The sequence below is a fragment of the Eptatretus burgeri genome, chromosome 2 (assembly GCF_056783735.1).
Source record: "Eptatretus burgeri isolate ZD-2024b chromosome 2, Ebu_testis_v1, whole genome shotgun sequence".
Lineage (NCBI taxonomy): Eukaryota > Metazoa > Chordata > Myxini > Myxiniformes > Myxinidae > Eptatretus > Eptatretus burgeri.
Window position 1 is genome coordinate 111,382,831 of NC_140962.1, and position 17,105 is coordinate 111,399,935.

Sequence of the window (17,105 nt, forward strand, 5' to 3'; positions counted from 1 at the left end):
TGTCTCTGGAGGTTAGTTTACAGAAATTACTTTGTTTATTTTCAACAAAATAATTAAACATTTAAGAGATTAGAAACACCCACTCCCTCGGAGTGTTTGTGCCTCCCTCGGATGGATGTTAAACGGCCGTCCCATCTGCCTGCATTACTTGGTGGACGTTGAAGATCCCCACAGTGTCCTTCATAAAGGGTAGGTGAGAGAGAGAGAGAGAGAGAGAGAGAGAGAGAGAGAGAGAGAGAGAGAGAGAGATAGAGATAGAGATAGAGATAGAGATAGAGATAGAGATAGAGATAGAGATAGAGATAGAGATAGAGATAGAGATAGATATAGATGGATGTGCTCCCTATGGGAGAGTAGTACCCCTTCCCTCTGGCGGGGTCAGGAAAGAACTTGCGTGATGCCATGTGTGCAGTACACAATTGCAAGTGATCCCCCAGCTGACTTGTAATACCTTCTCCCTCCACCACCGGGTGGCACTATACGATACGCAACGCAATTGAGACAAGCCATCCGTGTTTTTTGGCTTCACGTACCCACCGTGCTTTTTTGGTTTTATGAAATAAATTGTGATAAGGCTGAAGTCCCTTTTTTACCCCACATGCACGAAGTGAAAAGTGGAGTTAAGCAATTAGGTCACTGTCTGTCTGTCCACCAACGTCAGTTTATGATCGACGAACACCTTAAGTTAAATTGAATGTTATATTTTGAACACGAATCGGAAAACGAACCTGAAGTTGAGTCGTACTTTGGCTCTGAATTTGGCCCAATCGCGTATGTGCAGAGAGGAGTGAGCTAAAAAAAAATTCTGTCTGCCTGTCTGGCAATCAAAAAAAAAATTGAAAATAATTCCAAACAGAAAATTACTGTTTTTAAGGACGTCATAAAGGACACAAACAACAGGCACGAATAACTACTAATGCCACATGTTAGATAAGGTGGTGTAAAAGACGCGGCATCAACGGCAAAACTTCAAAAATTATTTTTCTACGACCTTTTAAAATCCTTGTTTCATTTCAATTGAAATTTTATACTTGAACACTGCAGAACACAAATCGCCTTCTTGGCACTTTCAAAACCCTTCCTTGTATCGCGACTTGGACAAAATATTACGGCATTTTACATCATCTTGACCAATCAAATTTTCCACTCGCAGACCCCGCCCATGTCCTTTTTTTCTCAAGACTGCACAGGGTAAGGTGTTTTATGAACACTAGTTGAATAATTGTAACACAAGTTCAAAGTCCACAATCTTTAAACAGGAAAACAACCTTCTTTTATTGGTTATTGTTAGTTTTTTGACCCAACAAATCGAGAAATTTGGGATATGGCGTGTTCCGTGTTCATGATAATGGCTGCAGTGGGTTTTTTGGAAAAAAAAAGTATTCATAAATCTATGTTGAAGCATCCAGTTGTTTTTGAGCACACTTTTCTTCCTTTAAAATGTTCAACAAAGTGGAGGGCAGAGGTTATTGTCATGTAAAATAAATCTTCAAATGTGATGATGTGCAGAATGGAAAAGCTGACTGTCTCCTAAAGTCTGGCCTGCCTTCATGATGCGTTTGGACACATTATCACTCCTCTTTCTGGCCTGCCAGCTCCAAGCCTTGGCACTGTTTCACTCTGGGTTTTTCTCAATGCGAAAAGTACTTCCTGGCCACTCCTCACTGGCTGATATACCACCAGAACCTGGAAATCACGGTAGATTTATATGTTACTTCCTGGCCAATATGTCCGTTCATAAGAATAGTCTTTCATTTTTGCTTTACAATGTAGCTTCGTGTTTACCTCAATATTTCATTGCCTCTTCATTACTTCGCTTGTTATGTTTGACTTTTCTAATGCGGATTTTTGTTTTTTATTTGTTTTTGGTTATTTTTTGCAGGGCAGCGGTCATCACCTGATGCAGTATTCGCTCGAGTTGTGCTGATGATTATTGATGGTCTGCGGGCAGATATGGCGCTGGGAGCGGATGCCCAAAAGTGCATGGAACACACATCGCACAGTGTACAGGAAGGAAGAGCACGGGCTTTTGTGGCACAGGCACGTGCCCCCACTGTCACGATGCCACGCCTCAAGGTAGGAAAGACAGAGCTTCAAATGTGATGTTGGTTTTATTTTTTTTGGTGTTTTTTTATTTTTCAATGGCTAAGTCTCATTTGAATGGCCAGGATATGATTACGTGTCTCAGGATATCCCGATACATTAGAGTGGTTCATCGTAAAATCAAACCTGAGCTTTTTGCACTCCTCATATTGTCTTGGTGGCAACCACTGATATCATTAATTTGCGTATATTCGACATTTAGTGCAATAGTTAAGGGTTAGAGTAGACTCTTCAAAACCCACAACAACCCTTTAGATCCCTGTCCTTAATTTCATGGCCCGCGAGCCACTGGTGGCCCCTGGTGGCCTATAGTGCGGTCCCTGATGTTCAGTCGATAATATACAAATGTGAAAACACCCCATCATAATCTGCCTCAAATGCTATCAAATTGACCCAATGGTTTTAAATGAGTGTTACAACGCCAAGCATTAATGTACCATAACTACATCAAAAATATGGTTGCAGTATACAAACAATTATGCTTGCAGCCCAGTTAACCACAACGAAGAAGAGTATGTGGAGGTGGGGCCTAATAGCAGCCATGATGGACTCCTGCAGGCGGTGATGGCTCTCATACTGATGTCTTCTCGGCAAAAGTGGCCCCCATTTAAAACAATCGTGAAGATCACTGCTTTAGATGATTAATAATTTTCCTGGGTAGGCCGAAACTCTCAAAAATTCTCTCCTTTGCTTTCCTTACCTTCCAAAACACCTCTGATGACATTTATCACATGTCGACTTTTCAATATCTGTACAATTGTTGCCTGTACTCTCGATGTTCCCAACATTTGAATCGCTGACATTGTCATCTCACTTCGATTTATTTGTCTCACTGGTCAATTTCTTTTCCAGTTTGTGGCTGGATGTTATTGATCCTAACAATCTATTGTCATGTTTCCCATTTGTGCCTTTAAAGAATCTGTAAATCGTTCTTTGATGTACTCCATGCTTTTCTGCCAGTTTTCTCAGTCATCCTATGTTGAATATTTGACATTCACTAACAGTGTGCTGCCGCTAACATGACTGAAAAAGTAGGTAGCTATACTTCCGCTTGCGCAACTTCCTCTTCCCTATGTTGTTTCCAATTTTGGAATCTTTTATAGATATATAGTGTAGCAGCATAGCAAACCTGTTGTGCATGTTGTGATACAAACACCAAATTTGGCACAAATGTACATTAATATGTTGTGAACATTTTCAGATATTGGGCCACTTGAAATTCTCTCTTTATGTCCGCCATATTGGATTTCAAAATGGCCGCCACTTGAAATCTACATTTGCTATTATCTCTGGACGTAATGCAGCTATTGACTTGATTCTGGTATCTAAATGTATGTTTTTGGGGGCAAGGAATCCAATGGTACCATTTTCAACTTAATATTATCTATCACAGTCTGTTATATAATTTTATTTGGAAATTATCTAGGCAAATATTGGATTCAACACAATACTTTGAAAAGAATGTCTTAGTTCTGTAAATATATATAAATGACCGTTTTTACAGCCATTTTTCCCTGCTGTGCAGGGGTTTGGCTTTTTGTGAGGCAATGTTTTTTTATGGCCGGATGCCCTTCCTGACGCCAACCCTGGTCGCCTCTTACAACACACAGGGATATGGTACACCTATTCTAACCGGGGCATACACCGGGACCAGTACACTGGCACTCATTTCGCCGACCTCGGAAGGATGACAGGCTGAGTCAACCCCCTGGTGTTAATTCAGCAGCCAACGGGGCTTGAACTCAGGACACTGGGATCCCAAGCCGCCACCCTAACCACTAAGCCAACACCAGGCTTGTCTTAGTTCTGTAAATGTCTTAGGTATAATACTGACATGCTACATGGTCTAGTATTTGAGGCTAGGTGTACTGGTATCTGAGGCTAGGTATATACCGGTACTGAAGATACGTGTACATAAACAGTGTCATGTTAACAAGTTCAGCATTGCCACAAGTACATGTATGTTGTTGACTCATCGTCATGTGCAGTCCCCTTCACACACACGGAGGGCTGTGCACTGAAGGGCAGCCTTTTTGCACTTGCAGCGCCTCACACACCCTTTCTTGCACTTGCAAGAAACCAGCTCAATGCAGCTGTGAGCTGCCTCAGTTAGCCTGGTCCAGTAAGGTGTGTACTGTCCTTCTCCAGTCCTTGACCAACCCCAGTTGGTTGGTGGAGGGAGCTCTGGTGCTGGCAGCAGTGTCTGACCCCACACATGTCCACCTTGATACACTGCCCTCTTGACATGTTCCTCCAGAGCTGCCTTCGTTGGAGGGATGAGCTGCACATTGTTCTTCCTTGCAAAGAGTTTCCTCCTGGCCTTGTCAATGTCTGTGCATTTGCTGGTTCGATCATACAACAGGATCACGAACTTCTCGATGATGCGCATTGCATCGTCTGGTATGTCACGAGGTGCAGAGGACAGCAGCAGCAGCACCTCAGTGAGTTCTGGCAGTACCGTCCAGACTGCCCATGCAGTCTTCTTGCCATGTCTATGAAAACTAGACACAGTGTCGCATCCAGTTAGAGCGTGGAACATTGGCAGTGCACGAGCCTTCTCTCATCCCAATCCAGCTGCTATTTCATGTGCTGCTAGGTATCGGAAACTCTGGCCTGTTCCGAATGCCAGCCACAGTTTGTCTTCTGGTTGCAACTCCTGTGTCAGGGACACTGCCAGCACCACAACATCGGTGTCTACAGTCCGGATGAGTCGTGCATGGTGTCCATGCTGGACTGCGTGAGATTCATGCAGCAACATCCGACTGTGAGCTTCTTCATGGTTACATGGGGCGAGTGAGGTCAGATCTGGCAGTAGTGGCTTGCTGAGCACTGCCTCTCCATCAGTAATGACGAGTTGCTTGTCCTCCTGGTCAAACCATTCCATGAGAGCTGCTGAGAGGAACCTGAACAGCTCGGTCTTGTTGCTGTCCACTCGTAGGAAGTTCTGCCAGTTTCCTGGTATGGCTGCGGCAGCCACCACACGTCTCCGCACACCTTGTCCCCGCTTTGCACGTGTACTACCTTTCAGTGAATCAACAAGGTAAGTATCCCAGACCAGATCCAGGCGTGACACTGTTTGCAGCTTCGTGGACATATATGGGATGAAGATCTGTTGTGCATACTCTTCAAAGGTCTTTGATGCAGCCGGCTTCAGCATCTGGACGATAGCTGCTCCATCAAGCACAATACAGGTCGTGACAGGAGTCTCTGTATTTGCGTCGGAGACTTCTTCCAAGCATGTGAGGAGATCACTCTTGGTACTAGTGCAGAGGCTTCCACCATCAGACAATGCAGGAGGACATGCCTGATTCTCGTGACAAAAGAACTCCTCAAGGTTTCCATCCCTTGTCTGGCAGCCAATGTACAGGCGTGCGAAGAGTTCATGGTCATTCTTGATGGAGGCGAGCTGTTGCTGACCTATGCTCTGGCTTCTTGGAGTGGAAGTGCTGAACACCTTCAGCTTGTTACAAGGAATGGGTGCGTCCACTGCCTTTGTTCTGTCCAGCAGACACTCTCTGGTGAAAGCCTCGAACTGCTCTTGGCCAATCCTCTTGGCATTCATCATGGTCTCCACAGCAGCAGGATCTGCGATCTCCTTTGTGTCCAGTTTGACTACATCCTGATTCTCCTCCTCGAATGGGTTGCCCATCTCCTCTGTGACACCGACGAGAGAGCGAACATCTTTCACAAATGAGGCCTGTACACTTGGCGTCTGATCATGATGACGTGTGTCTGCTGTTTGCCGTCTCCAGTGTTGGTTCCCATTCTGGAATTCTTCAATCACCCTGGCAACTTCTGGTCCCGCAACCATCCAACGACGTAGGGGACTAGGGTTGTCAGTGAGCCCAACTGCTCCACCGTCTCATTTGATGCAGACATTATTATGCTCATGTGCCTGGTCAATCGGGATTGAAGAGAACACCCTCTGTGTTTTCTGAACGGTGAAGTGGCTTTCCCTGAATTTCCTGGCTACATCTGGGTGTTTGATGGTGAGTTTGGCCATGTCCTTCAGGTGCACTGGTATCCACCTAGCATAGTGGGTGTGATCCAGTGCATGGAACCAGGGGACCAGCTCTGTCAGAGCATCGAGGTACATCATTAACGATCCCTGCCTGAGAGAACGCACATACACGAGAACCAACAGTTCTAGTTCCAGCACGGTTGCCCAGTAGTGAAACTGGGGGATGTCTTCTCCTCTCTGGCAACACCAGTCTTCAAACTCCGGAAGGTCCTCTGCATCCCTGGTTTCTCCCAGATAGTAGTGGTTGTAGGCATGATGTTGCAGGATGTACAGTGCTGCTACAGTCACTTGATGTGCTCTTCTTGTGCGCAAGACATGGAATGCTCGCAGGAATGAGTCTGCTGTCCCTGCTGTCGCAATCTCGGCTTGCACAAGTGCTTGCACCCAACCACTCCCTTTCAGCCAGTCCCCCAGTGTCCTCAGTGCCGCAATCTCTATGTGGAGGCCATCAAACATCACCACTATCTGGTCTTCACCATAGCTCTCTGGCCACTTCCACTGTATCTGCTTGGCCAAAGCAAACAGTGGCTGATCAACGGTGACCACTGGTGTCTGTCCAGGATTCAGGTGTTCCACAGCATTCTTCACGACGTCCATTGAGTGCCGGATCATGGCCACTGTGTGAGATCATGTGTGAGTGCCGGATCACTGTTTGAGTGCCGGATCATGGCCACTACCATTGGATTCCTTGCCCCCAAAAACATACATTTAGATACCAGAATCAAGTCAATAGCTGCATTACGTCCAGAGATAATAGCAAATGTAGATTTCAAGTGGGGGCCATTTTGCAATCCAATATGGCGGACATAAAGAGAGTATTTCAAGTGGCCCAATATCTGAAAATGTTCGCAACATATTAATGTACATTTGTGCCAAATTTGGTGCTTGTATCACAAAATGCACAATTCTTTTGAATATTTGGGCTAAGCCGCCCCACTAATGTGTATATATATATATATATATATATATATATATATATATATATATATATATATATATATATATATATATATATATATATATATATATATATATATATATATATATGTGTTGTGGTTACCAAATTCGCAAACCACCATTCAGGTCCCTTAGGTGAGGTATCTCGGTAAGTACATGTGTAGTTAGGTCCAAACCCGTTGTCTAGTGGGAATACATGTCATTTATGCGAGCTGCGACTCTTCAGGATAGCCGTTTTTCTTTCACTATCTTTATTTTGGACCAACCGCCATGATTACCACCACAACCACATCAACCACCAACCACACCACCGCTTCACCACAACCGCCACGACCTTCACGTCACACCTCGCAACCGTAGCATCGCCACCGTTCTTGCCCCGCTGTGGGTACCGGTGTTGGACTCGTGCAGGGGGCGCGTCGAACAGCGTGTACAAAATCACGGATTTTGTGCTTCAAAAACGGATCAAAAACGACACACGCCCACTTTTTGCCGTCCAATCGGTGAGCGAGGGGCGATTTGGCCCCGCCTCCAGGACAATCGATATATGCAAATTTGTGGATCAAAAAGCCTTCACGCCCACTTTTTCTCGGGCCAATGGGGAGCGAGGTGAAAGGTCAAAGGGAGGGGGTCAAAGGCGAAGCTACGGGGGGATAAAAGGACCGTGTTCGTCAGTCAGAGCAGTGTGGAAGTCTGGAGCCCGAAGCCTGCAGTAGCTGGAGAAGCTGAAGAGAGTCGAACGAGGAGAGCCCAAAGAAGAGTCCAGGGTGGAGAGTCCAGAGGCGGAGAGGCGGCAGCGGCGAAGGCAGACGAGGGGGTGCTCGCGACGGTGCCGGGAGCTGCACGCCCGAGGAAGGCCGGCAGCGCGACCTGGCCGAGGTGGAGACGCACACCAGGGATAATAAAGATCCTCTATACCCCGAGCATCAGCAACCCCCTCCTGTTTCCCCCCGCGCTGAGATAGTGCGACCAAGGGGGCCCCTTTCCCACCCCCTACCAGACACCGTCCACGAGGCCCGCGGGTTGCGGTATTCTTTCCTTGGTTTTGGGTATGTGTTGTCGGCGCCGTCTGTGAAGTAGAATTGTATAAGTGTTGCCGTGTGCTCGGTAGTCGGTATTAGCTCTGCACTGTGTTTTCACTTTTATATTTGCTTTTTGTGTAAATGGAATTGTGTTTTCTTTTTTTGTGTGCTTTTGGTGGAATTGTATTTGTGTGCTTCCCGTGTGCCGCGAATAAATGTGCTTTATTGTTGAACTGTTCTCCCGCTTCGCTTCGTCTTTTCCCCCATTGAACCCTCATCTTGCTTCACGTAAAGGGTTGGTAGTGGGCTGAGTACGCCCGATAATTAATCAAACCGTCGAGGTCGACGATAACACCGCTCGGTTATTCTGATAGTACGGAACGGGTCGCTTAAGTGGCCCGTGTCCGAAGTCGACCTGCGGCGAGGTGCGATCGCCCGGTCTACCCTCCGCGTGGGTACTTAGGTAGGTCGAATTTGGCGAGCAACCCTATCCCACGCGGGGGCTGATTGGCTCGATCGCGGTGAGACCGAAAGGTCCACCCGTGACTGGTTCCCGGCGTTAGTCCGAGAGGGTCACGACTGGATTGTCCGTCCGGTGGGCGACGTGCCGCGATTCGAGTTACGTGGCCGTCAGCACGCCGGCGGGCGCGAATCCGCAACAATATATATATACATACATACATACATACATACATACATACATACATACATACATACAGTGGGGAGAACAAGTATTTGATACACTGCCGATTTTGCAGGTTTTCCAATTACAAAGCACGTAGAGGTCTGTAATTTTTATCAGAGGTACACTTCAACTGTGAAAGACGGAATCTAAAACAAAAATCCTGAAAATCACATTGTATGATTTTTAAATAATTAATTTGCATTTTATTGCATGAAATAAGTATTTGATCACCTACCAACCAGTAAGAATTCCGGCTCTCACAGACCTGTTAGTTTTGTCTTTAAGAAGCCCCCCCATTCTCCACTCATTACCTGTATTAACTGCACCTGTTTGAACTCTTTATCTGCACAAAAGACAGCTGTCCACACTCAATCAATCAGACTCCAACCTCTCCACAATGGGCAAGACCAGAGAGCTGTCAAAGGACATCAGGGACAAAATTGTAGACTTGCACAAGGCTGGGATGGGCTACAGGACAATAGGCAAGCAGCTTGATGAGAAGGCAACAACTGTTGGCGCAATTATTAGAAAATGGAAGAAGTTCAAGATAACAGTCAATCTCCCTTGGTCTGGGGCTCCATGCAAGATCTCACCTCGTGGAGCCTCAATGATCATGAGAAACGTGAGGGATCAGCCCAGAACTACATGGCAGGACCTGGTCAATGACCTGAAGAGAGCTGGGACCACAGTATCAAAGAAAACCATAAGTAACACACTACGCCGTCATGGATTAAAATCCTGCAGCCCACGCAAGGTCCATCTGCTCAAGCCAGCGCATGTCCAGGCCCGTCTGAAGTTTGCCAATGACCATCTGGATGATCCAGAGGAGGAATGGGAGAAGGTCATGTGGTCTGATGAGACCAAAATAGAGCTTTATGGTTTAAACTCCACTCGCCGTGTTTGGAGGAAGAAGAAGGATGAGTACAACCCCAAGAACACCATCCCAACCATGAAGCATGGAGGTGGAAACATCATTCTTTGGGGATGCTTTTCTGCAAAGGGGACAGGATGACTGCACCGTATTGAGGGGAGGATGGATGGGGCCATGTATCGCGAGATCTTGGCCAACAACCTCCTTCGCTCAACAAGAGCATTGAAGATGGGGCGTGGCTGGGTCTTCCAGCATGACAACGACCCGAAACACACAGCCAGGGCAACTCAGGAGTGGCTCCGTAAAAAGCATCTCAAGGTCCTGGAGTGGCCTCGCCAGTCTCCAGACCTGAACCCAATAGAAAATCTTTGGAGGGAGCTGAAAGTCTGTGTTGCCCAGCGACAGCCCCGAAACCTGAAGGATCTGGAGAAGATCTGTATGGAGGAGTGGGCCAAAATCCCTGCTGCAGTCTGTGCAAACCTGGTTAAGAACTACAGGAAACGTCTGATCTCTGTAATTGTAAACAAAGGTTTCTGTACCAAATATTAAGTTCTGTTTTTCTGATGTATCAAATACTTATTTCATGCAATAAAATGCAAATTAATTATTTAGAAATCATACAATGTGATTTTCAGGATTTTTGTTTTAGATTCCGTCTTTCACAGTTGAAGGGTACCTATGATAAAAATTACAGACCTCTACGTGCTTTGTAAGTGGGAAAACCTGCAAAATCGGCAGTGTATCAAATACTTGTTCTCCCCAGTGTGTGTGTGTGTGTGTGTGTGTGTGTGTGTGTGTGTGTGTGTGTGTGTGTGTGTGTGTGTGTGTGTGTGTGTGTGTGTGTGTATATATATATTGTTGTGGTTGACGAAATTAGCAAACCACCATTCAGGTCCCGTAGGTGAGATATCTCTGTAAGTATATGTGTAGTTAGGCCCAAACCCGTTGTTTCGAGGGAATAAATGTCATTCATTCGGGCTGCGACCCTTTTAGATAGCCGTTTTTCTTTTACTATCTTTATTTTGGACCAGCCGCCATTACTACCACCACAACCACCACCAACCACGTCTCAACAGCCATCACACAACAACCACCAACCGCAACGCCGCTTCACAACAACAACACCAACAGCCACGACCTTTACCGTCACATCTCGCCCTCGCAACCATCGCATCACCGCCATTCCCGCGCCGCTTGTGGGCACCGATACTGGACTCGTACAGGGCGCGCACCGAGCAGCGGGTGCAAAAACACCAGCCTTTCCGAGAAATCGGATCAAAAACGATTCACGCCCACTTCTGTTCCGTCCTATCGGCGAGCGTGGGGCGATTTGGCCCCGCCTCCAGGTGCATCGGAGTATAATCGCTATATGCAGATTCGCGGATCAAAAATCATTCACGCCCACTTTTCCTCTGTCCAATGGGGAGCCAGCCAGAGGTGAAGGAGCGAAGCCCCGGGGGCTATAAAGGGCCGCGTTCGCTCGCCGAGAGTAGTTGAGTTGGGAAGAGTTGGTAGTTGAGTTGGAAAGAGTTGAGAGTTTCTGAGAAGAGGAAAGCAGTTGGACGCAGTTGCACGGAGTTGAGAAGAGTGGAGAGTTGGAGAGTTGTGGTGGCGGCGAAGGCAGTCGAGAGGGCGCTCGTGTCAGAGTCGGGGAGCTGCGGAGAGGGGAGGCCGGTAACGCGACCGAGGTCGCGGTGGAGACGCTCGTCGCGGGACCCAAGCCAGCGAGATATCCTCATTCCCCCGAGCATCAACAACCCCCTCCTGTTTCCCCCCGCGCTGAGATAGTGTGAGAAGGGGGCCCCGTTCCCACCCCATTCCAGGCAGTGCCAGCGAGGCCCGCGGAGTCGGGGCGCCGCCGCCATCTTGCGGCTCATCACCAGACGGGTAGGCTCGACGCGGTCTCGGCCCCAGGCCCGTCTGCCCCCCTCATCGTTGAGGGTGGTCCCTTTTTCTTTTGCTTTGAGTATATGTGTTGTCGGCGCCGTCTGTGAAGTAAAACTGTATAAGTGTTGCCGTGTGCTCGGTAGTCGGTAGTAGATCTGCATTGTTGCATTTGCTTTTTGTGCATTATTGTGGTGCTTCTTCTACTTTTACATTTGCTTTTGGTGTATAATTGTATATGTGTGCTTTCCGTTTGCCGCGGAAAAAATGTGCTTTATGTTGAACTGTTTTTCCCGTTTCGCTTCGTCTTTTCCTTTATTGAATCTCCATCTTACTTCACGTAAAGGGTTGGTCGTGGGCTAAACACGCCCAATAATTAATCGAACCGTCAAGGTTGACGATAACACTGCTCGGTTATCCCGATAGTACGGAACGGGTCGCTTAAAGTGGCCCGTGTCCGAAGTCGACCTGCGGCGAGGTGCGATCGCCCGGTCTACCCTCCGTGTGGGTACTTAGGTAGGTCGAATTTGGCGAGCAACCCTATCCCACGCGGGGGGCCGATTGGCACGATTGTGGTGAGGCCGAAAGGCCCACCCGTGACTAGTTCCCGGCGTTAGTCCGAGAGGGTCACGACGGGATTGTCCGTCCGGTGGGCGACGTGCCGCGATTCGAGTTACGTGGCCGCTCGCACTCCGGCGGGCGCGAATCCGCAACAATATATATATATATATATATATATATATATATATATATATATATATATATATATATATCGAACTGTGGTGTCTGTCTCCCGTTTCTAGCAGCCGCTTCCCATGCTGCGTTGGAAAACCTGCGGATTGGTTGTTTTGCATTTTCATTGCACCTTTCTTGATGCAATATAGTCAGTCACATTATTGTCCCTTCAAGTAATCTTTAAAATCAACCTGAACATCTGGATTAAAGTATATTTAATACAGATTTTCATGGAGTAACACAATTTAAAATAGCCACATTTTGCCCTCTTTTTAGACAAATCCATCCTTCTCCACTGCCCGATGTTGTACCACCATTCCGTGGTGGGCAGTATAAGTAGCCCAGTGCTTTTGCTCTGAGTGAAACCAAGAGTGCAACACAATTACCCTTTTTAAAGTTCATTAAATGATTTGAATTGACAGATTAACTTAAACTTTTCCCATCACTGGGGACGGGTACTTTTGCTTGGACTAGATAATATAATCTCACAAGATTAATAAAAAGTGATGTACATTCTCCCAAGAGATTTTAACCAATCTGAATAATAGCACATGTTCTGTGTTTCTCCAAAGAGAGTGCAATTGCTGAATATCTTACCCCACTTGGCAGGCATTGACCTCGGGAACAGTGCCGGGATTCCTGGACCTCCTCCTGAACCTGGGCTCAGGTGCTTTTTCAGATGACTCATTTGTGTGGCAGGCACATGCTGCTGGCAAGACACTGCACTTCTTTGGTGACAACACTTGGCTGCATCTCTTTCCTTCGATTTTCTCTGTACATGATGGCACTTCATCTTTCTTCGTCAATGACTTTACAGAGGTTTGAGTTTAAAGTGCCAAAAATTTGTCATACGAGTAGTTACCCTCGCTGGAGGGAGGAGAGGGTATTGCATTTGGGTCCATTTGTTTGTTTGTTTGTTCGCACAGAACTTTTGTGTTTTTCTCTGCAATCGCTTTTCGGATTGAGACAAAATTTTCACCAAAAGGAGCAACTAATCATGTAGAATGTTTTATTGATAATTATGACATCATAGGTCACGTGGTGTGGCAGCCATGTTGGAAAAATGGAAAAACTTTGGACCTCCATCTCTGAAACCGCACCAAGGAAAAATTGAAACTTGGTACACGGCAAGTACTCCTCATGGGGAATAAGTGTGATTTTTCTTACAACATCATAGGTGCCTTTGTTATGACGTCATAATTGTATATGTAGAACGCTACATCTGATCAGTATGAAAATTGTTGAGGGTCATCTAGGGATAAAATAGTCCACAGAAAAAAAAATTGCTGACATCATCGGTCACATGATTTGACAGCCATATTGTTGAAATATATATATATATATATATATATATATATATATATATATATATATATATATATATATATATATATATATATATATATTCAAAAATCTTCTTTTAAGTGGCTGAACAGATCGAGGCAGAACCTTACACAAATGACCGCCTATCCATGAGGAACAAAAGGTTCACACATTGTTGTTGGGCCGAGTTTCGGCGGCAAGCACGACCGCTAGATGGAGCAGTAGAGTTGGCTCCACCGAACACCCGTAATCTAGATCGTACCTTTCCGATAACTCCGAAGGTACGGGTCCCTTACAGGACCGTGAATCGTCAATAATCCAACGGCGTGAGACAGGGTTATTTGCCAAACTTCAAAATACCTCGAGGCCCACGTGGCGAGCTACTGAGGAATTCACACCCTCGACGGAGCTCGAACGGGACGAGCCGTTTCCGTGCTCGACCCGTGCGTAACCCGAGCGGATGGTTACCGAGGTCCCGTCGGTCCAAATGCTCACCTTACCCTCGCTATTTCTCAACACGCACCGTGCTAAACCAATGAAAGAAACACAAAAACGAGCTGAAACATTCAACAAAATGGATATTTATTTACAATAGGGGTGGGGGGGGGGGGACACAAAAGGAGCAGAGTTAAACCGACTATAAGAAATGCAAGTATGTACAGCAAAAAACACTGAGCAATTCCTACTTATAGACGGGCCCACACACAGACACACACACACACACACACACACACACACACACACACACACACACACACACACACACACACACACACACACACACACACACACACACACACACACACACACACACACACACAGACCCGTTGGGTCTTTATTGAAGGCCTGCAGCTCGAGGACAGGTGAGCTAGAGACCAGAGCCTACAGGTGCTTGGACCTGTCCACCTCGTGTGGTCTTCGACGATCCGGCTCAGCTGGACTGGAACCCGCAACACGATGCCGCTCCAAGCACCAGGTACCGCGCTCTCCAACTGGCCACGCACCAATCGACCAAGGCCAAGGAGAAGATCAGAGGCGAGGATGATCCATCTCGGCGGGACTCGAACCCGCAACACGATGATTATGACAACCACGATGACCACGACCCCAAGACGACAACCAGGTGACAACCAACCAATGCTCCCAGCCTGGCATTCCTTTATATTTTCTTCTTGTCCGGGGTCAGAAAATCGCCCTCTGAGGCGGCCTCCACCTTCATTGGCCGGCGTGTCGTGGGAAAGTCGAACTCTGTGGCCATCTCAACCCTCGTTGGCCGGTGTGTCGTGGGAAAGCCGCCCTCTGTGGCCATCTCAACCCCCATTTGCCGGCGTGTCGTGGGAAAGTCGAACTCTGTGGCCATCTCAACCCTCATTGGCCGGCGTGTCGTGGGAAAGCCATCCTCTGTGGCCATCTCAATCCCCATTGGCCGGCGTGTCGTGGGAAAGCCGCCCTCTGTGGCCTGATTTGACAAGGGGCACGCCCCTGCCTTCCCGGGCGGAGTCTCGATCTGAGGCGATGGAAACATCCGCCCACGTACGTGGTCAAACGCACGTCGGCAGTGGCATTGGTGTGAGGAAGTGAGGTGAAGGCGTGTTGTTGTTCAAGATGTAAGTGATGTCAAAATGCTATCTATAAAATATCTTCTCAACGCATGCGCACTTAATTTCCATTAGACATAGGGGAAAGGGAGCTATCTGTCCACATTTACTTATCGAAATAACTGTTCTATAGGAACCTGAATGTTGAGTGCAGTAAGCTTCCAAATGCGTAACAATATGACATCAAAGGTCACATCGTTTGGCAGCCATATTGGATTTACCTAAAAACCTATGAATATCGTCTTCTCCAGAACGGCTGGACACATCGAGGGTAAACTTCAAACAAATGTTCCCCAAGCCATGGGTGTACAAGTTTGTGAAAGAATAATTGATAGGTCACATGGTTTTGCAGCCATATTGGATTGAAGAAAAATATTAAATGACCGCTTCATCATTCGACTGGAAACGCTTAATCAAGCGACATGAAACTTCACAATTACGATCTAGTAGTGATGTGGAATAAATGTTCAAAAAATCAACTTGATCAGATGCATGGTCTGGCAGCCAGAATTATTTAATTTTTTGATCTGGATTCATTGTGGTTTAAAAAAAAAAAATTTTTTTGAATGAGGCTCACTTCACTGTGCCTGGATGGGTTTGAGGGTGGAGGAGTAGCAACTGAAATGTGAATCCTATCCAGGTTCCTCCTGATGACTTCATCTTTGCTTTTTGCTTGTTCGGGTTCCTTCTGATGACTCCGTTGCAAGACTGTGCCGATTTGGTCTTCCATTTGATTTGAATTGAATTAATTTTATTCACATTCTAAATGAAATTGAATAATAATAAACGTCATTGGTTAGGTCAGGTGGCCAATAAAAGCGGGGTTGCATCAAAGCGGGACGTTTTGGTACCCAGTCATCACTGCCAGCAGTTATTAAAGTGACAGTTTTAATTATGTCTCTTATTAATGACTTAACACACCAGTACACAAATGCCACACAAAATACACCACACAAAATGACGCAAACACCACACAAAACAAGTCCTGGTAAGGATCTGCAATTTCTCATTGCTCTTTTTCTTGTTCCAAATGTGATTGCTAATGTCATCCACAGAGTGGCGATGAGGTAAAAACAAAGCTAATGTGGCTCGCCATGCAGAAATTATCTATCAACATGGCAGCAAGTATGTTGTGGTATATGCCCCAGAATGCCTGAATGTCTTAATGTATTGCTACGGATCCGGGGTTCGAGTTTCGCCATAAGGAGAAGCGCTCAAGTTACTCCTGAACATGTGGTCCTGAGGCTACAGAGCACGGATAACTCCGCGCTCCAGTGGGTTGTGAAGCAACCACGAATGCTGATTGGTACTGCCTATACTGGCAGGGTTTCACTACTTTGTGTGGTACCTTTTCTGTGGACAGCCACACCAAGGGAGGTCTCGTGTCCTCGATGCGTACTTGCATAGAACTTAGCACATTGGGTGCAGCCGAGTGGAGCTGCCAAGTATGCACCGGTTAACAAGAGCCAATCGGGGTAAAACTTCCTGGCTAACACACTGTGCGGACAACGTTGGACCAATGGAGGAAAAGACACTACAAACTGGGTACATTCACAATGATAACAATTTATTTATGAAGTGAAGGTGAGGAAAGACATGTGGAACAATAAGGAAAGGTTTCAATACACAGGAATATATACAGCAGGAGGAGGAGGATAATTGGTGGGGTGCGAAAAGCAAAAAAGTATTTACAAAAGAGGACACTGTGCAGAGCTGTTCTGATCCTAAAACTTCCACAATCTTATTTTACATTAACATTACAGGCACCATCAGGATCATACCCCGAGGACAATTAGGAAGCAAAGAAAGAGAGAGAAAGTACGAGGTGTTTGCGACGTCTTTAATACCTGGTGCGGCCGACATGCCCATGCTTCCAAGTCATGTAGGAGGGGGAAGAGGGGAAGAA

At 46.5% G+C, this 17,105-nt stretch overlaps 1 protein-coding gene across 7 annotated transcripts in view; it reads left to right on the forward strand.

Moving 5' to 3' along the window:
- The window catches only part of PIGG (phosphatidylinositol glycan anchor biosynthesis class G (EMM blood group)), an 84,216-nt gene that overhangs the window by 1,864 nt on the left and 65,247 nt on the right, over nt 1-17,105 (forward strand). For all 7 annotated transcript variants that reach the window (XR_015055370.1, XM_085870731.1, XM_085870730.1 and 4 more), the window contains exons 2-4: nt 1,510-1,698; nt 1,883-2,076; nt 12,888-13,097. Coding sequence is in view for 6 of the 7 variants with exons in the window: in XM_085870731.1 (XP_085726857.1) it covers nt 1,551-1,698; nt 1,883-2,076; nt 12,888-13,097 (552 nt within the window). In the remaining variant the exon portion in view is untranslated. The remainder of the gene's footprint in view (nt 1-1,509; nt 1,699-1,882; nt 2,077-12,887; nt 13,098-17,105) is intronic.